This window comes from Phragmites australis, chromosome 3, assembly GCF_958298935.1.
Source record: "Phragmites australis chromosome 3, lpPhrAust1.1, whole genome shotgun sequence".
NCBI lineage: Eukaryota > Viridiplantae > Streptophyta > Magnoliopsida > Poales > Poaceae > Phragmites > Phragmites australis.
In genome coordinates, this window is record NC_084923.1 from 45,229,065 (window position 1) to 45,256,103 (window position 27,039).

At 43.6% G+C, this 27,039-nt stretch overlaps 3 protein-coding genes and 1 pseudogene across 4 annotated transcripts; 3 read left to right on the top strand and 1 right to left on the bottom strand.

The window, feature by feature from the left end:
• Positions 1-811: 811 nt before the first annotated feature.
• Positions 812-8,774, top strand: LOC133910777 (uncharacterized). Its single transcript, XM_062353049.1, has 16 exons — positions 812-960; positions 1,235-1,365; positions 1,454-1,536; positions 1,916-2,170; positions 3,404-3,476; positions 3,940-4,020; positions 4,089-4,170; positions 4,700-4,797; positions 5,493-5,553; positions 6,100-6,179; positions 6,653-6,895; positions 7,013-7,163; positions 7,912-8,034; positions 8,117-8,173; positions 8,262-8,336; positions 8,431-8,774. The coding sequence occupies exons 1-16, from the start codon at positions 859-861 to the stop codon at positions 8,533-8,535; spliced, it is 1,800 nt and encodes a 599-aa protein (XP_062209033.1). The 5' UTR covers positions 812-858; the 3' UTR covers positions 8,536-8,774.
• A 1,458-nt stretch (positions 8,775-10,232) lies between these two features.
• Positions 10,233-12,675, top strand: LOC133913361 (uncharacterized; annotated as a pseudogene).
• Positions 12,676-14,111: 1,436 nt separating this feature from the next.
• Positions 14,112-16,792, top strand: LOC133913359 (probable WRKY transcription factor 58). Its single transcript, XM_062356491.1, has 4 exons — positions 14,112-14,490; positions 15,226-15,824; positions 15,925-16,068; positions 16,194-16,792. Exons 1-4 carry the CDS (start codon positions 14,239-14,241, stop codon positions 16,447-16,449), a joined length of 1,251 nt encoding a protein of 416 aa, XP_062212475.1. The 5' UTR covers positions 14,112-14,238; the 3' UTR covers positions 16,450-16,792.
• A 34-nt stretch (positions 16,793-16,826) lies between these two features.
• Positions 16,827-20,197, bottom strand: LOC133913358 (uncharacterized). 2 transcript variants are annotated; one of them, XM_062356490.1, is made up of 11 exons: positions 19,899-20,197; positions 19,520-19,806; positions 19,132-19,394; positions 18,948-19,043; positions 18,443-18,835; positions 18,203-18,338; positions 17,955-18,117; positions 17,719-17,844; positions 17,445-17,639; positions 17,208-17,330; positions 16,827-17,127 (listed from the first exon to the last, which is right to left on the bottom strand). In XM_062356490.1, the coding sequence occupies exons 3-11, from the start codon at positions 19,373-19,375 to the stop codon at positions 17,014-17,016; spliced, it is 1,590 nt and encodes a 529-aa protein (XP_062212474.1). In that variant the 5' UTR covers positions 19,376-19,394; positions 19,520-19,806; positions 19,899-20,197; the 3' UTR covers positions 16,827-17,013. The 2 variants fall into 2 exon arrangements, with proteins under 2 accessions (XP_062212474.1, XP_062212473.1); XM_062356489.1 differs by having other exon boundaries at positions 19,520-20,197.
• Between the last annotated feature and the right edge of the window lie 6,842 nt (positions 20,198-27,039).

A 27,039-nucleotide genomic window follows, 5' to 3' on the forward strand; every position in this document is an offset into this window, starting at 1 on the left:
TTGTAGCTGGTTGATGTGGATTTTTTCTCGAGATTTGATCACGTTGACTTCTTCTGTTATGGTGGGTTTGGATGTTTGAATTTTCTCTAGTCTGGTTTGGTAGATGTGGGTAATTTTAGTGAGAAGTGTATTTAATTATTTGTATTTAATGTTCTGATATATTTTTACGGATACAGGCTATATATCTGTCTATGTAGTTAGATCTGTTTATTAGTGTCATAAAATTATCTTTATACGAGTAATTAATTATAATTTTAATTTAGTATTTGTTTATACAGTTTTAGATTCAGTAAATCAAATAGAAAGCTTAGTTTTATTTGGAGATATAACTAATCATTTTTTTTAATAAATATGATTTTTTTCAACCTGCTTATATGATACAGTTCTATAAAATTTTGTATAAATAACTAAACACACTTTGAAGGTTTGTTAAAGCTCTAGTTCTAATAATTTTTTAAATTGGTCATCCGTATCTTCAGAAATTATTAGAGTGAAGCTACGGATAGTTTGAGGGTTTTTTATTGGGATATTTTATTTTTATTTTAAATTAAAAACAAATATTTTAAATATTTTATTTTATTCAATAAATTTAAAATCCTGTATAGATGTCGAAGTTCGTGCTTTGCCAAACATGATCTGAGTCTGCCAGCAGTCAACCTAATATGTTTCGGCAGATCACTGACTCGAGACAAAAAAAAACTGCGGTTACTAATCATCCGAGCCGGAAGGCCACTGCTATTGGGCCCGAGCTCAATCTGTCTTAACACCTGGGCCCACGATGCAGCGAGAGCTCAGTTTTCCTCACTCCACTACACTCCACTAGCAAGGGCCGCGCCGCGCCTGAGACCCACCCGTCAAATGGCGAGGCGGAGCCTGGCCGGCGGAACCACCGCCGGCGCCGTCTCCCGGGTTCTGTTCGCGCCCTCCTCCAACAACTTGCTCGTTTCCTCGTGGGATTCGGTGAGACCTCTTTCTTCCCCGACCCCTCGTGGTTCGTTGCGGCTTAGCCGTTCCGAGCTCTCTCGCCACTTCCGATTCGGTCGTGTTCGAGGGTTGCGATTCTGATTTGTTTGGGGGAATTTATTTCTGGTAAATCGCTCGTGCTCCAGCCCGTTTCGACTTCCAATTTGGGCGCGCTCAATTCTAGTTTGAAATCTGGGGGAGCTTGTCTGATTGTTTCCGTGGAGGTGGGAAGAGCTGTTTGATAGAGTTTTGCGTGGGATTTGTTCCGCAGGGGCTGCGGCTGTATGACGCCGATACGAGCACACTCCGGTTCAAGGCGGAGTCGGAGGCGGCGCTACTCGACTGCTGCTTCGAGGATGAGTCCGCGGTGTTGGCTTGCGGCTCTGATGGATCTGTCAGAAGGTAGCTGCTGCTGCTGCTGATTTACAGTATCAAGTAAAGTTAGCATTCTCCATGTTATGTAGTTTAATATATTCGGCAATATTCTCAGGTATGACTTCCGCTCAGGTGCTCAGGATACAGTGGGGCTTCATGAAGATATGGTTGCCTGCGTTGAGTTCTCCCAGATGACTGGTAAGGAACAGTATATAGTCTTATATCTTGACGATTCTGTTTGATTCACTGGATTATTTCTCTGGAGCACCAAATAACTCTATAGAACTGTACATACATGCTCTCATGAACTGAACATGAAATGATTATACGAACCTGGCCGTTTTTAGCAGTTGGTTATTTTTCTTATTACCTGATTTGAACAGCAATACTTGCTAGGAAAGCTATGTTAGTTTGAAATTATTGTGTTTTACTTGCCATTTGTAAACAACATCATCACCAATTGACATCTAAGATTTATGTACCAAGTTCAGAAAAGTCATTCTTAAATATTAAATACGTCACTCAATGACTATCAAAGCATGTATTTACTATTAGTATTGTGTTACGCGTTTTTCAGGTCAAGTTGTTGCTGGCAGCCTTGACAAGAAGCTACAGTTTTGGGATACAAAAATAAGAAGTGTAAACCCTAGCGGCACTATAACATTAGATTCAGATGTGGTATCACTTTCAATATGCGGCATGTATATATTAGCCGCAGTTGCAAGAAATGTCTATTTTTATGACATTAGGAATCTAACTGGGCCAGTTAAAGCAAAAGATTGTCCTCTAGAATATCACATACGATGCCTTCATGCTTCTCCAGAGTGGAATGGTATGTTTTTGTACTTATTAGGATTTTCCATATTGCTCTGTTTCTTCATAGTTCAGAATATTGAAGGCTTTTAGTTGGTCTTTTTAGAAGAACTTTTCCAAGGAAAAATGACAATTCTAGATGCTTATCAACATGCTGTAAACCTTAGCAAAACATTGTCTATAGTCGCTATTTCCAGAAAATATTAGTAAAATGTATCTTATGAAAAGGAAGTCCATCATTTAAAGGTGGGATTATGTAAGAATAAATCATTAGGTTTAATTCCTTTGGTGGTTTACCTTCAAATGTTCCCCAAGTGACTACACTATTTTGGATTGAGATTTGACATTATTTTTTAGAGTGAATTGCACAAAACTACAAGTATTGTGCCATTTGTAACATAAAACTACAAGTATTGTGCCTAGTAACATAAAACTACAAGTATAGTGCAATAATTTCACACAAAACTCAATTTTAAATAGATTTATCCAAAAAATGGTCTTATGTTTCTTCAAAAATCCTAGAACTTTTTGTACGCGTTCCATAATCCACGTGCAACCCATTTTAATTGGATTCACTCAAAAATTCTGTGTAGAACTTAAACTAAAATTCTCCAAAAAGACTACTTTTATAACCCCTAACAATTGTTAGGGCCTCAAATAAAATCTCAAAAACATGGAAAAAATCACTAATATTCTTCTTATATGATGAACTAATTTATAAAATTATTTTCAACCCTAGGTTATATGGTGAAAAAGTGTGTTCCTTTGGTAATGATCCATTTATATACTTACAAAGAAACTCACTTTTTCACTATATAACCTAGGTCTGGAAATAATTTTAGAAATCAGTCCATTATATAAGAAGAATATTAATGATTTGTTTCAGATTTTTGGGATTTTATTTGAGGCACTAACGATTGTTAGGAGTTATAAAGGTAACATTTTTGGAAAAATTTAGTTTAAATGCTACACAGTCTTTTTGGGTAAATTCAATTAAAATGGGTTGCACATGAATTATGGAACACATACAAAAAAGTTCTAGGATTTTTGGAGAAATATAAGACTACTTTTTGGGCGAATTCAATTAAAATCAGGTTTTATGTGAAATTAGTGCATAATACTTGTAGTTTTGTGTTACTAGCCACAATAATTGTAATTTTGTGTTGCAAATGGCACAACATTTGTAGTTTTGTGCAATTCACTCTATTTTTTAATAATAAATGTTCGTCCTGTATGATTGTTTCTTTCTTAGGTTATGTTGTCGGCTCGGTGGATGGAGTTGTTGCATTGAAGTATCTTGACCGTGGAACAGATGGTGATACTGGGTTAGTATTGTTAGTTTCTTTCTGCTGTCGGGGTTTCAGTGTGCTGTTTATTTTTTGCATCATTTACTATATATAATCAAATATGATTAAAATTGTTACAGAAGACTAGTGTGTTATTAAAAAGACATTTTTTTTTGTCTAAATGGAGATGATGTATAAATTGCACTTGACATTTGAAGCTTTTTTTTTCTCATATATCCTATCATCTCTTATTTACTTGTGGAATTGTCTTTTTTGTATTCAACTAAAATTATCCAAATCAACAGTTGGTTTTCTAACCATAATTTTTTTTACAAAAAGACCAACGAGAACGAAAGTTAGCTATACAGGAATCAATTTGGACATCTTCATGGTAGATGGGCCAAATTAAGTCCCTTTTTTAGGGAAAGCCAAATCAAGTCCTTGGAGAAAGTAAAGTACAAATCATCCTCTGTAATTCACTGGGATACTTGTGGTTCTGCAGATACACTTTCCGATGTCATCCAAATTCCAGAAATGGAAGATCAGATTTGGTTTCCATAAATTGCATCGCAATTCATCCCTGGTATGTTTTGTGTATAGAAGTTCTATAATTTTCTCAAGGTGAAGCTAAGAACATATGTTTCTGATCAGCAGCAAGAGAACTTTTGTTACCGGAGATGATAAAGGATACGCTATTTCTTGGGATGCTCAGTCAAAAAAGAAACTGCTTGAGGTAATATCAAGTTCGTCCTAAAAATGTTACATTGTGTCATTGATTGCCTAATCTAAAAAGAGTTGTTTTTGTTAGTGGTAGGATTACTTAGAGTGAGATCAATATGTACTCCTGCTAAATCTTGTGTCATCCTCCCCTTTCCCATACTGATTAATTTATGCCTTCCGCAAATACTATTATCATATGTTCTGCGGATTCAGTTACAAAAGCTATTTCTTAATAAGAGAAGAATGCAGTGTTATATAGATTGAAAACTGTGCTAAGTTCATTGCATATTTTATGCAAATTTCCAGGTGGCAAAGGTTGTTCATTACTGCTTACGAAAAAAAATCCTAAATAGTTGAACACTTGCTAACCCTCTGACCTTGCATGTATTACTGGTTGATGTTGCCTTCAATTGCTAGGCATACAAAGTTGATTTTCCCCCCTCCTGCCTATGATAGTTTTCCCGTTCATCTAATTATCATCGACTGATTTTTTTTGTTCTTTGTTTTAATGACCTAAAAGTAACAGTGTTTTACCATCACAGTTTCCAAGCTATTCGGGCAATGTGGCGTCAATAGCGTACAACCATAGTGGCCAACTTTTGGCGGTTGCTCCAAATTACCATCAAGAAGTGGATAAAGTGTGAGTGGCTTCTAAACTACAAGATCTTATTGATTTTATCATTAGTAACTTCAGATTAATCTTGAATTGTAAAATATAAAAATAACTACAAGTCGACAATTGCTTCTGTTGAAATGCTGCAAGGAAAATGTATTTGTGGCTGCTGAATTAGACAGAAATATTATGGAAGCACATCATTTTATTTTGACGATGCTGACACTTACATTGTAGGCATCTCCAGTAGGAGTGCTTGAGAGGGTGCCTTAGGCCATCACCTATGTAACTGCATGAATAGGTCTTTACCACTAGAAAACCACTTTTGTCTTGCCAGTTGCCACATGGGATAGATTATGTGTTTATCACATTGCATTGGAGATGCCCTAAGAGCAGAGAGCACCCCATTAGCTATTGCTTTCTCTCTCCCTAAGCACCAATGCTTTTATAAGCATCTCACCATCTCCGTTGGGGTAGGTGGTACTGTGGTAGTATTTGCTGGGTGAAAAGGTGAAGAAGTGATAACCCTTTCCAAAAGTGCGATATCCTTCCATTGTTTAGCACGATATTGGCTTCGATGGATTTATGGAATGCATGGAAGGGTTTCTCGCTTCTGCGACAGTTTTTGCACCCTACCTTAATCTTTACATCTCTTCATCACAAAGAAAGCACTGAGTGTGTCTGATAATAATTTCACTTGCTTGCACGTTTTTCTTGTTCAGGGAGGAGAAGCACCAGATATTCATTGAGACGGTGGAGGACTTCAGAGGAAAGTCTCGCTTGGTGTAATACCCTTCTAACCAAAACTGGAGCTGCTTACCCATTTGTTGTACAAATAATCAAGCTAAGCGTGTCCCCTTGTATTCTTTGTGCCTAACATATTCAAGCTCACCAAGATGTTGTATTTGCTGTATGGATAACCATTATTTGTATAGAATAATAGCACCATTTTTTCCGTCCCAGCTTTTGTACACTAGAGAAACTTGCAGGCTCATGGTAGAGAACATGGTTCTGCTTGCAACAGTGTCGAAGCAAAGTTGTGTTTTTCCTTTTCTGCTAAAGTCTAAAGAGGTCGGAAGTAGGGACATCATGTCGTGAAAGGAATATTGCTTCGTTTAGCTTGAGGAACATATTGAAAGTGCCTATGACTTGATGTTTGCCTACGTCGGGAGTCTTTGTTGCGTTCTGGTGCAGTGGGCATCCAGCAGACCAGCAGTGGTGCTGTCGACTGTGATCTTCAGGGATGGAAATTCCAGGCAAAGACCTTGCCGCTTGCGTTAGGGTCTTATGAAATGGATTGTCTGATCTGTAATGGTATTGGTTGTGCAGAATTTGAGGACTCTGGGAGCTGGGAAATGTTTGGTCTTAACAGATGGCTCCATGGATGTGCAACTGTGGAAGTGTTTCGGGTTGATCTGAGCCGTCTATTATCCATCTTCTAAAGAGTCATTTGAATCTCTGACAATCTCACAAAATTACGACCCTGTCGTATGAAAGTTTCATACAGGCAGTTGGATTAGCTGCTACTTTCTGGCTGGCAGAGATGCTGTGACATGTGACAATACGTAGGAGCGTATGTTTCAGTCAGCTCTAGCACACGCATCAGATAATTCGCAACGCTTTCCATGTCTTCTAAGTTCTACTCCGTAGTAGAGTGCGAGGACGAAGCTAAAGCTTGAGCCGAAATGACTCTTGGTGTATAGATCGATATGAACAGAATTTTCACGCCGGTGGCCATGCATCACCCTAGCTGCAGATAGATATAGCTTCGGCTTGGTAGAGTGTGCGTCTCGGCACGCATGGGGCGGCTTCTCCGTGCCGCGAAAAGCCGGCACCAAAAAAACTCCCAGAAGCGTCCAAGTCAAGAAACGTGTGCCGTCAGATGCCACGGAACCTATGGATCCGACGGCGGTGCACGGACGCCGCCTCGACTCACGCCACGACGACAGAGAGGTCCGGACGGGCCTTACTGGGCCGCGGAGAAAGCCCACGGCCTCCCCGCGCAGCCACCACCAGCGGCGCCGCATAAAATGACTCGCGTGCTGCGCCCGTGCGGAACCCTAGTCAGCCGGATCGCAGCGTCGCTCCGCCTCCCCTCCCAACTCCTCGCGCCGCGTCTTCCTCGGTGAGCGGCTGCCCTCTCTCCTCTTCCGCTCTCTCTCTCTGTCTAACCCCCTCGTCTGGTCCGGCGAGCTCGGAGCCCTAGGGATTCTGATATGTGCTTGCGTGCTTTGGGTGGCAGCAGGGTTTTCGGTCGGGCCTCGGAGATGTCGGACTCCGAGGAGCACCACTTCGAGTCGAAGGCCGACGCCGGCGCGTCCAAGACCTACCCGCAGCAGGCCGGCACCATCCGCAAGAACGGTCACATCGTCATCAAGAACCGCCCCTGCAAGGTCCGGATTCCTGTTTCCCTCTCCCTCTTTTTCGTTGCGTTTCGTAGGTTGGATGTGCCCTGTGCGAGAGATGCCCTGCGCTGATTGTTTTGTAAAGGTATTGAGAACAAAAGGTTGGTGCTTGGTGCTTTTGTGTGTCTGCTTAGTCTGTAGGATGGCTATTGTAGTTGCTATCTGTTGTGTGGCACTAATTGTGTTAAATTAGATGCCTTGGAACTATGTTAGTGTCAGGTCTGTTGATTTTAGGCGCATTATAGCGGCAAAATGTTCATTTTTCTTTACCCTTTTCATTTGAAATGTTTATATGTGCTGTGCTTCTGTAAGCTCATCCTGTGAGATCTCAGCTATTTTTCTTATGTGTTTCTGATCTACAAAAATTGAACAATTGGTCAAAGTTTTTACTATCGTCATATCTTGATTAGTAATTGCTATGAATCTTTGAAGTTCATGGAGCACGTTTGTAGGATTTATATTCCCTTGTTATTGTCTCTTAGCTCTGTTTAAATGATATATTTTGTTTCTAGCATAGTATCAGTGGTCGCATTTTGTTACATGGTGTGAATTTTGCATAGCTTTCTATTGCCATACTTGTTTCTTGCTGATGCTTCGTATGTCTTATCGGTATCATTCATCATTCATGTGCTAATTAGGAATCCCTAATTGTGCTTGAACTCTTTGATTGGTTATTAGTGCAGACTGGTCTCATTTTGGAAGTGACTGGTTTCATCTAGTTCCGTTTTCGTTGTAGGTTGTTGAGGTCTCCACTTCCAAGACAGGGAAGCACGGACACGCAAAATGTCACTTTGTGGCCATTGACATTTTCAATGGAAAGAAGCTTGAGGATATTGTGCCATCCTCCCACAACTGTGACGTAAGTGTTAACCATGTTCAGTAGTGTTTCTTCGGTTCTTGCCATGCAATGTTTTTTTAATATTTTTCCCTGTACTGTGTAGGTCCCCCATGTCAACCGTACTGACTACCAGCTGATTGACATTTCTGAAGATGGATTTGTATGCTTCTTTTGACTCTTCCTAGTTTCCTGAAATCTGCTCATAATGATATGTTTAACTCTTCATTCGTGTTGTACACATTATGCAGGTCAGCCTGCTGACCGAAAGTGGAGGCACTAAGGATGATCTGAAGCTCCCTACTGATGATAATCTGCTTACCCAGGTTAGAGAGCTCTAAATTATGTTCGGTAGCCAGCTGCAGCTTTGTGGCAAAGTACTTTTCAGGTCTAAATCCCTTTTTTTTTTGCTAAGCACAGATCAAGGATGGATTTGCCGAGGGGAAGGATCTGATTGTGACAGTGATGTGTGCTATGGGTGAGGAGCAGATCTGCGCTCTGAAGGACATTGGCCCCAAGAACTAGAGCTGCATTGCCACTGCGCTGGTTATTTGCCTGGTTGTTTATTACTTGGGAGGTGGTGTGGTGAGAACTAAACTTGCGACTTTGGGACTGCTTTTCCATCTTGCGGTTTACACTGAATGATTTGGATGTACCTTGGCTATCTGTTATGTTCTTATGAACCAAGTAGCTTTACTGCATCTTGTTCGCTTGCATTTGAATCAGATGATAAGTTGGTTATATGCAGTTCATTGTTCTGTTCATTACATTTCTTGCGGTAGTTGTGACCTGGTGTTACAAGAGGTCGTCGTTGTTGACAACGTGTGCCACTGATAGCACAATAGTCCGCTCTTGTGAACGACCTTGGATACCCAGCTGTATGTTTTAACGGTTTACGGCGTGTTGAACCATTTTAACTTTCCAATTCAGAATTGGGATCTACAGAATTCCTAGAGAATGGGATTGCCGGATGGGCCAATATTTCGGTGGCTAGTGTTTTGGTCTCCTGTGGAGCAAATCAGGATGTGCTGGGATCTGATGCATTTTGGAAGCGGTTAGACCGTTGTGTCGGACGCCTGACGACGGTGACAATTTTGAGGCCTACCGATATCTTTCTGGAAGAAGGATGAGTTTAGGCCATCTGTGTCCTCGATATCTCTTCGAGTTCAACCAATTCCACATCATTGTGCACCTCTTCCATTCGGAGACGTCCCGATTAAGTTTTCTCGCTGGAGAGGCGTATTCTCAAGGTGAAATAAAACAGCGGGGAATGAAAGATCTCTCCTTTTCATCGTGCCTTTGTCAGCGATAGCGTTGGGAACTGAATACTGTTATACACTTATAAAATCAATAATATTGTAATAAGAGTAAAAAATTAATGGGAAAACGAATATTAGGCTGACACTGCTTTCTAAATTAGCTTGCTTATTGATTGAGGTTTTTAAATTAGTTGCTAATTAATTTAACGTGTAGATAAGGGAAGAAACGGGAAAGAAAAGAAAGAAGACACAGGACTAACTTTGATCAGACCGTTTTATTAGAGATGTGCTATAGCTCGTCCATTTTATGACGTGCTTAGTTCACGGGACACAGGTGGATGGGATCACCCTGTGACAGTTTTTTGCGTGGCCGGCTGTTTGGTTGGTGAATCAGCCGAATATTCGTCGAGATGCTAGATAAGCTGATCCGAAAAAAGACCCGGCCGAAGCCATCCACATCCGCGTTCGTCCGTCGCTGTGCATCGCGCTCGTCGAAGAAAGCTAGGTAGATGCCGTTCTAACTTCTGCGTGTGTATTTATATTTTTTTATTTAACTCTCGATTTTATATAGAAGTATAAAAGTGGTCTAAATTTTTTAAATATTTTTTTAAATAAATTAGAGTTCACTAGCAACTTATTTTAATTAATTTAATTCATAAATCTTAAAACAATATTTAATTAAAATTCTCTAAATAAACCTACTTTTATAAATTATAGTAATTTTTAATGTCTTAAATAAATTCTAAAAAATAGAAAATTTCACTAATATTGTACTAATTTATAAAAATGTTTTCAGCACTAGATTATTAGTTGAAAAATTGAGTTCATTTGTAATACTCTATTTATATGTATTTTTATTATTCCATATGATATTCACTTTTTAATTCAATTTGAATTCAAATAAATTAACATATACATAAATTCCTCCAAATATTGCACGATCATCATAACTAATACAGCTCATATAATTCATCCAACCAAACAAAAAATTAACTCATACTATAACCTCTAATTCCACTAAACAAATAAAAAAACTAATTCATCCTATCAACTAAGCAAACAAAAAATTAAATCATTCCATTAAAAAATTATAAATAATCATATCTCATCTAACCTCATACTAAAACATGTAGCAAACTGAACGCACAAACGCAGCACTCTCCCGCTTCCCTCTCCCACTCAACCGCCATGGCGGAACCCCTCGTGGGCCTGCGGGTCGCCGCCCCCGCCGTCCCGCAGCCTCAAATCCGCCGTCGCTTTCTCCCCTCCGCCCGCCTCGTCCCGTTCCGGCGCGGCCGGCTGTGCACCGCCCGCGCGGCGGTCGCGGGGCCGCCAGAGGTTGACGAGGACGAGGCGATGAGCATCGACAACCTCCATCGCTTCTTCGACCTCAACGTCGGCAAGTGGAACGGTTCCTTCTACGTATGCCCTGCCCCGCCTCTGATCTTCAAACCTTCCTGTTTCGCGATTCGTGATTTTGGCTAAGTGTTGCGCGTTTGTCTGTGGTTGCGCTTGTGTTTTGTCAGCAATTCGAAGCACGGGAGGCTGCTACAGGGGATCAACTCCCTGTGATATTTGCTATTCATGTTAAATCGTGTTCGATTAAATTTGGTGAGGTTTTAAGCTTCTCTACCTGTATTTCTTGTCTATGTCAGCGCTTTTACCAATCGTAAATTGCAATGCTTTGGATGTTTGCATCTACGCGGGGGTCCTAAATGATGTATTTTACATATTTGTGATTTTTAGGCTGTATATTAAGCAAGTTTCCTCTAAGATATCAATTGTAGATGAGGATGATTCTGGACCAGAGTGGGTGGAGTACAAAATCAAAGAGACGAACATGTTCCCCGTGGACAAATATCAGCAGGTGCGCTGAAAATTGTAGGCTTTTCATGTTTCCTTATCATTGTAAAATTCTGTACATCTGAGCTTAGTTAATGAGTGATATTGTTTAGTGTACAGATAGGGTTCTTTCCTGAACAGAAGGCTTTTGCTCTGAGGTACCAGACTGCTGGAATGCTGGAGACTGTCCTTCGTTTTGGTGTGCTTGGAGAAGATGATACTGATGAAGAATCCCCTAAGTAGACAATGCTCCACAAAACTAGGTCGTTGCTACATTGTGAAGCTCTTATATAAGGTGTAACATATCTATTTTGACTTCACCAGAAACTTGAAGATACCTTCTCATAAGCCATCTGTTGTATGTGAGAATTGCCTGTACTCTCTGGAAGGCAATGGCAGAGTGAGAGCTTTCCACATGATGGACCCAAAGGGAGTGCTCGACACACTTCTTGTTTTTCTTGAAAAGCAGGGACCTGTAGTGCCACAGCCACTTATATAGCCATCAGTTGATCCTGAGGTGAATTCTTATAATCAAATGCTGAAATCTTCATGCTGAATCGTCTGATGACAGGAATCACAGGATCATACTAAATTAGAACAGATTTTATTTTTTTGTCACTAGATTGCCAGAAATGATAGGATAAGTGCACTACTTGGAAGATGGGAGGGCCATTCTGTGACTAAGAGGAGTGGGGTGTATGGAGCAACTCTCGCTGAAGCAGATACAGCTGTTGTCCTTGAAATGGATAGCAACGGCCAGATGATTCAGGTATGCTTCAGAGATTGTGTGATATATCTACCTTGCACTTTGGTCATACGCCCATTGTTTGAAGGGTATAGTTCCAACTAACTTTTTGGCAATACTGACCTAATCAGCTGTTCCGGAACTCGAGAGTGATACATTTCAAAAGGTACATGACATGGATGGTTTGGTGGGTTTATCTGCATCCGTGCGTGCATCAGCACACTTGTGGTCACTCGTTTCCTAACATATAAATAGTTAGTCAAATCTTTTGTTTCCAAGAACTAGAAAAAAATAAATAAAATAGGAAGAGCTTTAAGTAGCAAAAAGCATTTATGGGGGAAAATGGTTCATTTTCAGTGTTGCTACATTTTCTTCAAAAGAGAATCTAAATAGATTACTTGTTCTGTTCATAGGATAATATATCAACGAAAACCGGAACTAGCAGACTACAGCGGTCCACTGGGCAGGTTCAGCAGATAACAATTTGCTCTAGTTTGATGGAGGCTACGAAATGACCTTGCTACCTGGTGGAATGTACATGGGATATCCATCTGACATCAGCAAAAGTGTGGCCCAATTAGATTCTTTTCGTTTGGAATTTTGTTGGATGGAATCGCCAGGAAAGAGGCAACGGCTTGTGCGGACTTACTGACCTAAGTATGAGTCTCAACTTTCACTTACTTCCAAAATGTACTGTGCCAATTTTGTAAGTTTTTCCGGTAATCTCACGGACTAATTTTGTAGTATGTTTCTCATACATGATAATTGAGTATATATTGTCAAACATTATTGTCTGTGCAAAAGAAATAAATTTATGTAGCCACTGGTTCATTCTTCTTTTGCTCAATTTCTGCTCTCACGTTGCAATCATCCCATTCCAGTTGGCCTCTTTTTAAGCTTAGATTTGCAGTTTTCTTCTCCCATATCCTATTAGAATTCAAAACATGATAATTTAGCAGGATATGGGCCTTTATAATGCCACAATCCTATTAGAATTGTTTTGCTGACAACTGGATTGTGATCTGTATCTAAAATTCTAAAGTGGGCATGCAAATTATGGTCATGGTATTTATTTTTTTCACTCTGTAATCTGCTATGGTACCTGTAACTAAAACCTGACTGGCACTGCTGCTGCCGGTCCTTTCAATTTTCTAATATCCTTCCAAAAAGAAATTTATGGTCACGGCTTGTCCATATATTTTGGTTCCAAGACATTGGGAGTCAAAATTCTTGACTGAAACTATAGGACTTTTGCGGGTCTTCTTAAAGCATGTATAGAAACTGAGGTGGACCTAGTAAAAAAGTGGAACTTTTCATCTCAACCGGAATTTTATAATGTTGCAAAGAAGTCATTGTAAAGAATTCTAAGGTTTGTGTGTTATGAATAGAAGCAGCATACGTGCGTACAAAGTAATTTACTTCCTCGGATGGAAACCTCAGTATATTTTACAAATTTGGGAACATTTTGCTCTATATTACTTCCATCTCGCTTTTCTGATGGATTCTAACCAGCAGGATAGACAGCCATAAGTTTATTAAGAACTACAGTTTGTGGTCTAACGAATTAATTTAGTGTTTAGCAACCAGCCGTGTGAAAAGAGCTTACTGATAATGAGCTGGCCGAGAAAGCTGCTGTTTGTCAAAGAGATGTATTCTATGAACTTAATGGTTGCAAAAGTTTGCTACCAGTTGAAAATGGCCTGAAACATTATAAAAAACAGTTGGGATTAGGATGATATTGTATAAATGTCGAAGCATTCTATAGGTTGATGGTGACGATGGCGTTGTGTGGTGCTGGATGGTTAAGGCGGTATTCAGATAAGGGAAATTGCTCTCTGAATTTTTAGGATTGTGTTCGATTTTGAACTTAACTTTAGGTATTTGGATCCAGATCCCCCGTATTCAGACAATGCCCTCAGAGTCTATACTTGGAACTAATGGGGAGCCTTGGTCCACGTTGTGTGCAACCGTGTGTGCAACGATACACAGCTGGTAATGCCTCTTCAAAGTTAGCACTACAACTCGCAAATCTCAATCGTAATAATGCATATTAGACTCTTAGTTGTAGACAGCATGCAGATCTTTGCACCAATTAAAACCGAATGTCACGCACTATCCAATTGTTGATCCATTTGGCAAATTTTGAGATGAGCCGTGTCTGCATCCATGGCTTAGATTAACCGCCCACATGCATAGACCTGTGAAATGTGGTCTCTTTTTTTTTTTTTTTGAGAATTGAAACGCGGCATCGTTGGTAGATCGCTCCAACACTTAGCCTACTCTTGGCGTCTCCTCTATTTCTCTCTGGTCAGCAGCTGTCCCAGTCGTTGCCATTTCGCAGTCTTCTTACGCTTGTCAACAGAAGCAAGAGAGGTCATCACAATGGCCGATCGTTGGCGCGGCGACGCCATGCCCCAGCGGCCATTCGCGTCTGCTCAGGAGAGGGAGTTCGACGGCGGAGGCAGCAGCGGCGGAGGCGCCGGGCCGGCGTTTGGCGGTGACTTTGATCAGGGGTCGTCTTACATGGCGCTTCTTGGCGCCGTTGTGAACCCCCAGCCACCACTGCCGCCGCCGTGGGGGTCCATCGAGGAGGTGACGACGGCGCCTGCTATTAATCTGACGCCTCAGTTCATGGTAAAGTTGCATGCATGGTCTCTTGTTCTCAATTAGGCATAGTCATTTCGAGTCAATCGGATTATTCGGATGGAGAGGTTCAGAAACTTCTTTCTGAAACTTATTTCTTGGCACGGGAATCTTCAGTTCCTCTTAAATTTGAGTTTGTTTTATGTTTTGGTGCGCGCTCGTTGATTAGGCTATATATTGTTTCTGTTGGTAGCCTTGGTCAAAGAACCATTACATGAGTTGCAAAACACCTATATTCAGAATCATGTCCATATGCAGTTGATTCATACACTCTTTACCCCATGCTAGTATGCTTTACCATTCTTTTTTTTTCTCCCATTCTTATTTTTAGAGAGCACAATGTTTTACCATCCTATGCATTCTAGCTAGTAGTTCCCGCATCATTCGTACGGGGGGCTTTCTTAAGGATGAACTGGTGCTACAGGCTGCAGTTGTCAAAATACTTGTTGGCCAATCCCAGGAACTATCTGCTTTGCACGTTAAGGCATAAGAATTTAATACAAACAAATTAACAGCTCGATTTTAGGTACTAAAGTACTCACTGGTACTTACAAGATTTATCATGCATCCTAGAGCCTAATCACATAAAAAAAAATGCAATTATCACATGTACAGCTATTGATCATTTCCGGGGTCTAGCTACTTCGAGGAGAATTAGATTTTGCAGTGTTACAGAATACAGATTCACAGTTCACAACAAGACCAGCTGCATCTTTCCGATCGCAGGCGAGCTCCTACACGCCGCCGTCCTACCAGCATCCCGCCTTGTTCGCCCCATCCCCGCTTGGCTGCAGCATGCAACCCTACGCATCGTACCTCCAGCCAGACCCTCCGCCGCTGCAATGGCCACTTCCGCGAGCGATGCCGGCGTCTTCCTCCCTACCGCCGTCCAACTTCACCGTCCTCCTCCCCAGGGCGGCTCCGCACGACCAGCAGCACATGCAGCCGCGCGTCGGCGCGTTCTTCGGCGGCGACTCGTCCCAGAAGCATGCGACGGCGGCGGCTATCGAGCAGCCGGGTAAGGACGGGTACAGCTGGCGCAAGTACGGGCAGAAGCAGCTCAAGGACGCCGAGTCGCCGCGGAGCTACTACAAGTGCACGCGCGACGGGTGCCCCGTCAAGAAGGTCGTCGAGCGCTCCTTCGACGGGTTCATCACGGAGATCACCTACAAGGGCCGCCACAACCACCCGCGCCCCGCGCAGCGCGGTGTTCACGCTGGCGGTGGGGATGATGCCGCCGCTGCCGACGAGCACGAGGACGGCCCGAGCGACGACGACGACGACGCGTTGCACGAGGATCATGACGGCGACGGGTGCCGTGACGGGTCAGTTATGCATGCATGGTCCTATTATACTATCTGGTGCAAGTGCAACTCACCGCGCCCAAAAATGTGAAGCGTGACGAGCTGCCGATTGTCTGGTCAGAGGTGCGGACGGCGAGGGCGGGCCGAGGGTGGTGAAGAAGCCCAAGATCATCATACAAACCCCGAGCGAGGTGGATCTCCTGGACGACGGCTACCGGTGGCGCAAATACGGGCAGAAAGTGGTCAAGGGCAACCCCCGTCCCAGGTAACATTTGCGCTTCCACGAGTTCCATCACCTGCACCTGAACACCTGAATGGCTGGTGCTTACAAGTACGTTCACTGTGAATCGGAGTCGTGATGATGCTCAGATGCGCAATGACCTACTGCAGGAGCTACTACAAGTGCACCGCCGACAACTGCAACGTGCGCAAGCAGATCGAGAGGGCGTCCAACGACCCCAGGTGCGTCCTGACGACGTACACCGGCCGGCACAACCACGACCCAACGGGCCGGGGCGCCGCCGAAACTGCCGCCGCGGGCGGCTCTTCCGCTGATCAGGCGCCATCTTCATCCACGAACGTAGCCGGTGGAAGTGGAATGTTTCAGCAAACCGGTGGCACTCGGCAGCTGAAAGAGGAGAGCTAGCCGAGATTAACACCTGTTGAATTGATGGATGGTTTTTGTGGAGTGTGGTTTTCCTTGGTGTGAATAATAGATTCTTTTGGGCAGGTGTTTCAGCTGGCTAATTGTCGGTCATCATTCTTTGGATTTCGGCTGTTTTAGGGGAGCTGAAGTGATGATTTGGTTGCACAAGTTGGTTGTGTTGCGTGATTGTACATTTGTTGTTTCTTTCTTTCTTTTTTCATGAACTTGAAGGCACGAGTTCATTCGTTTTTTCTCGCAAAATATTCTAGATGAAAAATGGAAGGTCCAAGGAACTCATATGTACTGAAATACTGAACCTTTAGTAACCATCAATTTTGTTTTAAAATGAAATGTATATACATCTTCAGACTGCAGATTGCTCCAATTGTCTTCTCTCCACTTTTTTTTTGGGCCAATCAGGAAGCATTTACCGTTTTACACGAATCTATGTGCAGCCCTTAGTGCAGAAACTAGAATATCCTACAACTACCTGCCGATCTATACAGCAACATCTCAAAGAACATCTACGACACTTTTAGTGCCTTGCAGTGAAGACATGAGAATTTACTCATCAGCTGCCGTTATCAGCGTTGGTATTTGCCCGTTGTCGGTAAAGTCGATTTTGTGCAACCTCATGCAGCACAGCACATGCTCAGGCAGCTCCTCAGCCTTCTGTGCCTGCACCAAGATCAGACCATGCTTAAGTTTCAGACATTCAGTCAAGGGCTTTCAGCCAGGGGCAGATGAAATTTAAGTACCTGAATGGTTAGGCCAATATCAAGAACACCATGCTTCAGCCGTTCTCGTAAGGTCTCGAGCCCTTTCCTCGATATGAAGCTGAACCGATGCACATCGAGATCGATCTCGAAGTAATTTGGACCCTGCATTATCAACGAAAACACACACATTTTTAATGTTTCAGTCAGAACTGGGAGCACACAAAGATTTCAGCACCTGTGAGTTGATACAAAAGTGAGGAAATGTACTTCAGTTACCTTGTAGAATTTGTGTTGTGGACGTGATAACACTGGCTTCTGGTTGTAGGTCTGCACGAGCTTCCTCTCAGCTGTGCTGAGCTGCAGGTCTTCAGGGTTTACTAAACCGGCCAGAATTTTCAGCCTCTCTGTGTAGGACACAGTGTTGTCTACTGGGAACCCCTTCACCTTTTCCATTTCCTCGTTCACAAGCCTCTGCATAACCAAGTAGCCAGTGAAAATTCTGACAAAAGTTCTGAAAAAGGGAGGTTCTTGTGAACACGAGCAAATCTACCTTGATGATGTCCTGTAATTGAGGAGAAATCTCCTTGTCAAAACTGTCAGATAGCTTGAAATACAGAACTAGGCTTATCCCGTCGCCATCGTTCTCGCCAAACATTGTAGCAGGATAGGTGGGCAACTGTAGAAACCATTAAACTTGTTAGGCTCTGAAATCAGAAGTCATAACTAACCAGGTAACAAAAAGAAGTCAGAAAGTAGTAATTGAGTATGTGTGTCCTACTGAATTACCTGAATGTTCACAATGAGGAGTGAAGGAAAGGTCTCATGAGTCTTCAGAGACGGAAGCGCGAGGTGCTGCGCAATGTGGTGTATCTTCCTTGTGCAGGCAAACATGTCTGCTCCAATGGGGACGTAGGGGGAGCAGTCTGGAGCTGAGGATTTCCTCTTATCCCTACGAGAATTTCGTAGACTCAGTCAGGCATGATCGCGGACAACAGGTAAGCAGTTTGTGTACAACAATGTCCACTGCCTCTTACTTGAAGAAGCCCTCTCCGCGGACTCTGAATGTCGACGGCTCAAGAATCGACCAGCAACCTTCTGACAGTTTCTCTCCTGTCGAACACGGCACCATAAAACCCGCCCTCGGACGGTACAAATAATTTGCAGAACCACCTGGATTTGCAAGTTTTGTCAGCAAAGTAAACGCTAGCTATTGGCCGACATCACGAAGAAGACATTGCAATGGCGTAGCTGAGTGTTAATGTTAAGCAACTCACTCAGTTCAGTCATCTCATCACCCTCATATGACCTCCTCCTGAATGAGAGCCTGACCACAGCTGATTTCTTCTTCTGCTGATGCGGGCTGACACCGACAATCGGCATCGGCTGGACCTTGTTGCTTGGAATCGATGGCGGGAAAGGCCGAGGCGAGCACGACATTGTGCTCTGTAATTCTTTCAGGCTACTAGTGCAGCATTCCTCAGCTTTGCAGCTATCAGTGTTAGCGGCAGCAGCATTTGGGTCATCACTCTTCTCAGCGGGGTTACCATCACATGTTTCTGCATTTGCGATGCTCCTGAGGCGCTGCACGGCGTCCGACAAGCACGCCGCGTCCTTGCACTGCGACGCCTGTGGCGCGTTTGTGCCGCCGGTGACGTCAGGGAGAGGATCTGGATAGGAAGGAAGTTTCACGTGAGCACTGAAAAGTCTGAAACTACACTGCACTACACAATGTAACACTGAACATCAAACATCTGTCTAGAGCCCTAAAAAACACATTACCTCCACTGACGCTGGCGAAATCGTTGTCGAGATCGTCGTCGGAGTCCATCGACTCCAGGATACTGAGGGAATCGTACCATGCTTCCTCACAAATCACTGGACAATATTTTCAGAGCTGTGAGCAATCTGATACTGATACCAATTACAGAAGGGAAAAGGAGATGCTCAGATGCACTGGTATTACCACTCCCTGCATCCATTTGGCTGTGCTGCCACTGCAGCTGCGTGAGGTGCAGCATCACGTTCGAGACCGGCGCCTCCACGCGGACGACCTCGTGTCTGGCGAAGCAGCTCGCGGCGTCGCCGTCGCCGCGGATGATCGGCGCGTCGGCGATCGCCGTGGACACCTTCCGCCGGAGCTTCCTCGCCGCGACCGACAGCTTCCTCGACCGCCGCCGCTGCCTCGTTGACGACACGCAAGAACCCATCGTCGCTTAGGCTACACACCTGGACAGACCACCAAGAAAGGCAAGTTGCACCTTGCAGAATCAGCAACTGAGGCTACAGAGCAAACCACCATCTGACACTGCACTTTCAAGAACGCAGGCAACAAATCAAAACGCATCAATTACCCTGCTCAACTGATCTAGCGACCTCCGATAATCTCTATCTCTATCTCGCTCAGTGGATAATGCTAACAGAAAGCGTCGGCTTTCCGCAAGGTCACGGGAGCCAATTCTGAAACGGCCACGCGAGCAAGCAAAAGCAACCCCAATTCTCAGTTGCCTTCCTCTACTTGTAATTTGCAATTGCAAATACCACGCATCATCCGCAAGAACGCGATATGCATGCCATTAGACAAAATGGCAAGGAGGGCCCGTGTATGGCCTGCCGGAAGCGTGTTGATCCCTCTGCTTTTCTGTTCAGCAAAGGCACGGCATATAAATCAAAGCGAAGGATGAAGAAACAGGAGGAGATGGTACAGGTCACTGTCACGCGTGTTTGAAGAACCTGGCCGCCTGGGAAATGCAACTCCGCAACTCGGCTAAACTATTGCGGCCGTGAAGGTTCTGATGGTCTAGCCGCCTTGTATTTTTCTGGTAGGTTTGTGGGTGCTAGGGACAAGGGAATACAGGTTAGGTGACACAATTGCTCCTCTGCTCATGCTGCTCAAGGTTTGGTCTGGCCAGGTTTGGCAGAGTCAAATAGTAGGTGTCTGTAAACTTGGTCACAGAGGAAGAAGAAGCTAATGGATAGAAGCAAGAAACTGTGGGAGAAAAAAATATGTGCAGTTGATCGTTCTGCATGACTTGCAAATCTCGGCAAAATATAATCCGTCGGGATATAAAATCTTTGGATTCGTCGTGTGGCGGAGAGACAAGACTATGACACAGATACCTATGAAAAATATCATCTATAATTGGTGCTAAAGTATGGTTATAATAATGCTAGTTTTATATATAAAAAAAGGTGCCTTTTCTGAAGACAGCTGCAAGCCAATTGCAACCGAAGCGAGAAGAATTGCAAAATTCCAAACAAATGATTTGCAGGCAGCCAACTGCTGAAAAAGGCCTCTCAACCTGAATGGAACTAAGGCCAGTTTTCTATGAATTTTTTTATATATTTTTTCTTTAATATTTTCAAGAATACATAGTTATTTTAAAAAAACATAGGTCTAACCTACAGTAGTCCGTTTAATGTGCAAGAACAAGATATCATCCGTTGAGCGGGTGAGATCTTGTAGGCTATATCGGTCAGCGAATTAAATAACTGAAGAGATAGCGGATTAGGACAATTCTAACTTCAACAACCTTTGGTGAATGAGGGGAATCAAGTGGACTAAGAGTATACGCAGAATGAGTTGACTCAAGTGCTAGTTATACTATCAGTCAGCCCAAAAAGGATGTTGTGATTCAATGAGCGGCATCGCTTCGACGACAGTTTTATATTGTTAAGTTAAGCAAGAAGAAATATGATATCAAGCGCGTGAATGAGGGTTGCCTATGTCGGGTGCACGACTTTAAGGGGAAATGGGTTAATTATTGGGAGGTGTCAACTGTGGTCGAGCACAATTGCATGATGGGCGTCAGGTCTAGAGTGGTTTACATTTCTTACTCTGTGTTTGTTTTGCATATACAAATGTAAATAACATGTGAACATATATGTATGGCGCACCTGAAGCTGCTTGACACTAAGGTCGACATTAGGCAACGTTCATACTGCACCCCGGTACAAGTTGAGGAGCTCTCGGTACTACGACCTCGTCTGGCAGATGAGCTCTTGAGGATTGACGAGCGTGGGATTCCGAGGTTTGTTCATTATACATTTAATGTTTCATACCGATTTTTATCATTATTCGTCATTAAATGTATTATGTTTACAGGTTGCATGTTGCTGGCCTACTTTCGTTGTGCCAGCCGGTGGAGGTGGACGCGTTGGCGGGTTCTCGGAGGTGGTGACGCGATTCAGCTACGACAGGGCCCTCCTTGTGGTCCTTATCAACAGGTGGCGTCCTGAGACGCACATGTTTCACCTCCCGTGCGGCGAGATGGCACCCACGCTTGATGACGTTTCGCTCCTGATGTGCCTGCCTTTCACGGGTGCTGTTGTTGGGGCTAGGGACATGGGCATAGGCTGGCACGACATGATGCTGGCCCGCTTCTCCGTCGTTGAACAGAGGGACAGCGTAGCCCTATTCAGGCCTTTTCCAGGGACGGAGAAGCACTATCCGACAAAGGCCTTTCTCGTTCAGTTTGGTGTACGTATGTCTCATACTATTTTCTCATCTCTGTTACGTTACTAACAAAATAAGATATTGGTACTTATTCTTTTTTTACAGGCAGACAATATCCACCCACAGGCAGGCGAAGATGACGTCTCCTACCACCTGGAGGCATACCTCATGTGGTTGTTCAGTTGGATCATGCTCATCGAGACTTGTGACAATACGGTCTCGAGGAGCATGATCCCATACGCTAGAGAGGTTGCGGACGCCAACCCCGGGAGGTCCTGTAGTACAACTGGGCTTTAGCTATGCTAGCTGCGACGTACCACGGACTATGCGATCCTGTATGAAGACCAACATCAAAGCGATCCTGACCGGGTGTCCCCTATTGCTTCAGATGTGGTTGTATGAGCGCATTGCCATTGGTAGGCCCATTGTCGACCATAGCACACACCAGTTTGCCGCGAACGGTATCGATGACCCAACAATGGAGTCCTTGTGGTGTAAACATAGAGTAAGTGATATGCTATTTGTGTACGTATATGTTCATTATGGATATATTTTTGTTTCTCTAACTTATTTTAGTTGCACAGTCAAGTTGGTCCTACGTGTAGACGCACCGCGCATACCTGGACTTTATTCACCAGTTTGATGAGCTGACGGTGGATTATGTCCACTGGACTCTATACACGAAGGCCGAGGTACATCGATGCGCTCTACTTGAACTATTTGTGCTCTATTTACGTGATCGGGAGTATTGGCTCATGACTCGCGGCCTCATCTTCGACATCTACGTTGAGGAGTACTCACCACATCGTGTGATGCGTCAGTTTAGGAAGTTCCAAACGTTCCCGCTACAAGTGGTTAGGTCATTGCCTATCAACATACATAGATGTGTAACATTATAATTATATTTTCATACGACCCTCTTCTACACCTATTTTCACGTATATTTGTTTTTGCAGGTTGATACAGAGGAGGCTCATTCTACGAGCACGTTTGTGTCGCGTATGCAGTGGTGGGTTGACGAATGAGACCAAGATATCGAGCACATCATCGACGAGGATCGGCCACACTTTGAGGAGGTGTACGCGGCGTACCTCTTGTGGTTCGTGCCTCAGACGCGAATTCGGGTCACGTACACACCGACTGAGCCTCCATGACACATGACGGACGTGTGTGATACGTACCCGACACATAGGGACCATGTGCGTTCTCTTGAGGTACAAATAACACTATACAAGTATGTATTTACTACAATATATGGTAAAAAATTATTTAATTAACTGAATGTTTCATTTGCAGAGGGGCATAATGTGCCAGATTGATGCCGAGGCACGCACGTCAAAGCTACGGCTTGACAGTGACGGCGAGGTCCCAAGGGCGGAGATGAGTGCGATGTTTGGCCGCATTATTCGGAATGTGGCCAGGGTCTTCCAATCAATGAGCTGCAATTCATCCTTAGACATTACGACGGGACCACGAGCGCCGGCTCATATCCCGTCACACCCGTCTGCCACCTTCATCAAGTCGCCGCACCCACCGGTACGTCTGAGCTTCGCTGTCGACTCGTCGAGGACGTCTTCGACCCTGGCTTCCTCTTTGACCCCTACTATGGTGAGACGGTCTTTCACCGGGGCTAGTCACCCCTAGTACAGTGGCATGCTGTCTCGACTTTCGTTCTCCGGCGTCGTTGATTCCCAACTACGATGTCACAATGTCTAGACCAGCCTTCATAAGTGGCGGTGACCCCTTATACGCCACCAGCGGGGCAAGGCACCCTTACTCTGCGGACCGAAGTCCTTAGAGATCTGATGTCTTTAGCTTGGTACGACACTCGTTTTATGCATAACAAATTGTTACGTATATCACGGTTTATCGATGCTAACATATTTTCTTTGTTGTTTCGTGTTCAGAGGTTGAGGATCTCCGGGGCGTAGAGGCGCATGGTAGCTACATGGAGCTGCTTAGCAGGGATGTTACTCAGGTTGTTGGGTACGACTTCATCTTGGGACAGGGCGATTAAAACGCCCGTGTATTCTTAAAAATATTAAATAAATAAAAAATATAAAAAATTCACTTTTCTAACGAAGAAACATTAAAGAATGATGCAACCAGTCAAAGTGAGGCCTTTTCTAATGGAAGAGCACATCATGATAATACTGCCCCTTTCCTTTTCTTTCCTGCTCACCCTGTCTGTCTGCTGGTGTGCTCTCCATGTAGGACCAGCTCATGAATTGTCAAATCGAACTCCAAGAAAAGAATAAAAAGAAAGCAACTGTCTGGTACATGTGATCTACTATCAGCAAATGAAGGCGTCTGAAACTGAAACTTCCAAACTGAAGCACAAAGAACAAACCCAACAGAAACACTAGTGTAGATACCTCATTAACCAACCAGGGGAAAACGTAGCAGAAGACCTGCGATGTGGCGCAGCAGTTGCCAATGCTTCGTTCTCTGATGAACAGAACAGGTGAGGAGAGCAATTTTTTTCTAATATTTTTTGCCGTTCGATTAAGAATGGTGGAAAGCTTTGATGATATTTACAATAGACTTTGGGGAAGATGACCTGAACTGAACCTGAACCGGTGCCGTCAGTAATGCGGGTCAGTACTTGTGCTGTTCGTGGTGTGGAGCACGGGGGAAACCTAAAGTTTTTCTCAGATGGAGACGTGTGCAGCGCAGCCGCGGAACGCCGAGGTGGTGGCATCGCATATCGGTTCAGGCATCAGAACGGAGACTTGACCCGCATGCCGCTGCAGCACGCGGCCGTGCGCGAATCGAGACGGCCGTTTCAGCGTTCCACGCCTCGCGCTGTCTTGAATTGCACCTCGAATTTAGAGAAACAGTACATCATGATACTAGATGATGAAGAGTATCATTGTTATGATCTAACCGTCTATTTTAGTAGGTATTATTGTAATTATCTTGATAACCTTAGGGGTAATTACGTCATTGACTGATCGGATTTCGAACCTTCGCCACCCATCATCGACCGACCGACGGAGGATGGAAATCCTAATAAATGAAATGAACAGAATAAGTGAAAGCTTATCCGAAGAATAAACTAATATTTTGATCTTCCCTAATTAAACATATAATTTACAAATTTATCATAGTTTTTTTTCCAATCCTACCCTTATGATACTTTTTAATGATACCCATGATACTGATGGACGATAGAGTATCATTGGATCAATCTAAACCACCGAATAAAAAAATAGACGATATGCACTCATTTAGATGTACTGTAAAAATCCTCCGAATTTAATCGTTCTCCCTCAAGCCAGTCTACGGTGACTACCTCCAAGAGCACCTCGAATTTAATCGTTCTCCCTCAAGTCGTCTGATTCCGATGGCTCCTGCTTTTTGTACACCGTTCTTACCTCCAAGAGCACCTGCTTCTCCCGTCACCATCCGACCAAAACCCAACGTTGGTCACCGTAGAGGAAAGGTAACTGCCGCGTTATGCTGTGCCCGTAAGCATCTTGACCAATCACTTTTTTTTGGGGGGGGGGGGGGGGGGGGAGAGGTTAGCAGAGGGGCAGAGCATTGTGTTTCCCTAATTTTACTTGTTACAGGCACATGGTCTACTTCAGCATTTTAGTCTTCCAGATTGCTTCGGTCTTAAGCTCAAGCAAACGATCTGCTGAACCTTGGAAGTGCTAGAGATTGTTATGCTATATTGATCATCACATGCCAATTGGTAACTGCGCGCGCGAGAAATGACCATGTCTCCTCTTTTTTTTTACGGTTCTTTTGGAAAGTTAAAAGTTAAAAGAGGAGCAACATCATCATAATCCTATGCAGCGGTTGATCAACCCCACTAGCGTTATTTCCCGTTTCTTGTGTAGTAAATCCTTGTTCCATGTCGGCAAGGACCAAGAGTATCTTATGTTACTGCTACTGGCCAACTCCACCTGCCACAAAAGAAGCAAAAGAGACTTGTTTTTCTTTCAAAATTGTAGTGCTATATGTTAATGTTTACACCAACAGAATTTGGTTGATGCTGTACCGAACACCATTTGCCATTTTTTAGCCAAAAAATCCTGCAGACCATCATTTGCCAAATAGAATCAGGTAGGAACTTTCATATCTTATAAGGTCCGAAATAGATAGTTCGTTTTGTGGCTGTCGCTCTTGACGCTTTTGACGCCCTGTCGCCCTGTAATCATGTTGATGTGGAAACACGGTGCAGCATGATGCCGCGACAAGTCCCTTTCAGCATGCCATGACTAGTCCTCTTCGAAGATAAGCTGTCCAAATCGATCCATCACAAAAACAAGGAGCAGTTGTTGGTTGACACCGTCGTAGCTAACAAGAAGGCATACTGATATCTTCGATTCTTGGGTTAAATGCATTGATCGAGTAGTAAACTAGCCTGGTGTTCCTTTGGCACGAAGGCAAGGAACGCGAGAAGAATTGATAGTTTGATACTCGTGCGCAGCGCAGACGAGAGCTACGGACCGTGTGTTAGTCTTGTCGACCATTCGAAGCACACGGCCGATCTGAGCGCGTGCGTTTACGGTTGAGTGCTGGCAAGTCGTGGGTCGGATTAAAAGGCACATGCGACTTTAAGAGGTGCTCTGCAGCATGGGTCATTTCAGATTGGTTTTCAGTGGTTGGCTGTTTGAGCTAACCATTAGGCCTCCTCTAACAGCGACGGCAAATGCCTCCCGTATTACTGTACCGATCGGATTACCGCTTTTGCTGTCTCGGTTCGTTTTCTTGCAGAGTCGGTATCTGCTGTTACAGTGATACGGTTACTCTACTGCTACATTGCAATGACAACGTCATATTTGCCGATTCTCTCTCCGATCTATATTATTGTTCACAGAGCATATTTGTAGGTATGAATAGAGGAGGAGAATAAAGAAATGTAGAAAATATGGAAGCTGATAGAGATAAAAAAAATAGAAAATACTATAGAGGATATTGTAATAGTGTTATAAGAGGTGAAATTTAGATTATCTACTGAATATGGCTTTAGCGTGATGAAATGACCGCACAACCTCAATTTAATTGTAAAACCACCCCATTAGTCACTTTGATTTTCAGTTTTGCTCATATAACCTATTTTATTGCAGATACCCACATTCTATGTTGTCCTTGGTTCGGTTTTACCTCCTATACTCATGCGACATGTTGATTTAGACTTATTGTTTTATCATTTGACACGACTAGAGGTGGCAATCGGGTGTGGCAGGTACGTGCAGTACTCCCTCATACCTGTAACTGCCAGTTTTAGCTTGCCCGTGAGTATACCTATGAACTGACGCATGTGAAGAGCAGGCAATAACCTGTTGTACGCGAATATACCCATTTACTAGTACGGCATTGCATTGATAACTCGAGGCCCATTTATCCGCGTGACGAAGCTAGCAACCAACGCTCATCTTCACTCGACGGTGACAACGACATGATCAC

What these genes read in the sequence shown, in the direction of transcription:
- LOC133913358 (XM_062356490.1), bottom strand. Translation starts at nt 19,375, where the DNA reads ATGGGTTCTTGCGTGTCGTCAACGAGGCAGCGGCGGCGGTCGAGGAAG. An exon ending in CCAAATGGATGCAGGGAGTG is followed by an intron (nt 19,044 to 19,131) that starts GTAATACCAGTG and finishes AATATTGTCCAG; the next exon opens with TGATTTGTGAGGAAGCATGG. An exon ending in ATATTGGCCTAACCATTCAG is followed by an intron (nt 17,128 to 17,207) that starts GTACTTAAATTT and finishes ATCTTGGTGCAG; the next exon opens with GCACAGAAGGCTGAGGAGCT.
- LOC133910777 (XM_062353049.1), top strand. Translation starts at nt 859, where the DNA reads ATGGCGAGGCGGAGCCTGGCCGGCGGAACCACCGCCGGCGCCGTCTCC. An exon ending in CATCCTCCCACAACTGTGAC is followed by an intron (nt 8,035 to 8,116) that starts GTAAGTGTTAAC and finishes TGTACTGTGTAG; the next exon opens with GTCCCCCATGTCAACCGTAC. An exon ending in ACATTTCTGAAGATGGATTT is followed by an intron (nt 8,174 to 8,261) that starts GTATGCTTCTTT and finishes CACATTATGCAG; the next exon opens with GTCAGCCTGCTGACCGAAAG.
- LOC133913359 (XM_062356491.1), top strand. Translation starts at nt 14,239, where the DNA reads ATGGCCGATCGTTGGCGCGGCGACGCCATGCCCCAGCGGCCATTCGCG. An exon ending in ATCTGACGCCTCAGTTCATG is followed by an intron (nt 14,491 to 15,225) that starts GTAAAGTTGCAT and finishes TTCCGATCGCAG; the next exon opens with GCGAGCTCCTACACGCCGCC. An exon ending in GGCGACGGGTGCCGTGACGG is followed by an intron (nt 15,825 to 15,924) that starts GTCAGTTATGCA and finishes TTGTCTGGTCAG; the next exon opens with AGGTGCGGACGGCGAGGGCG.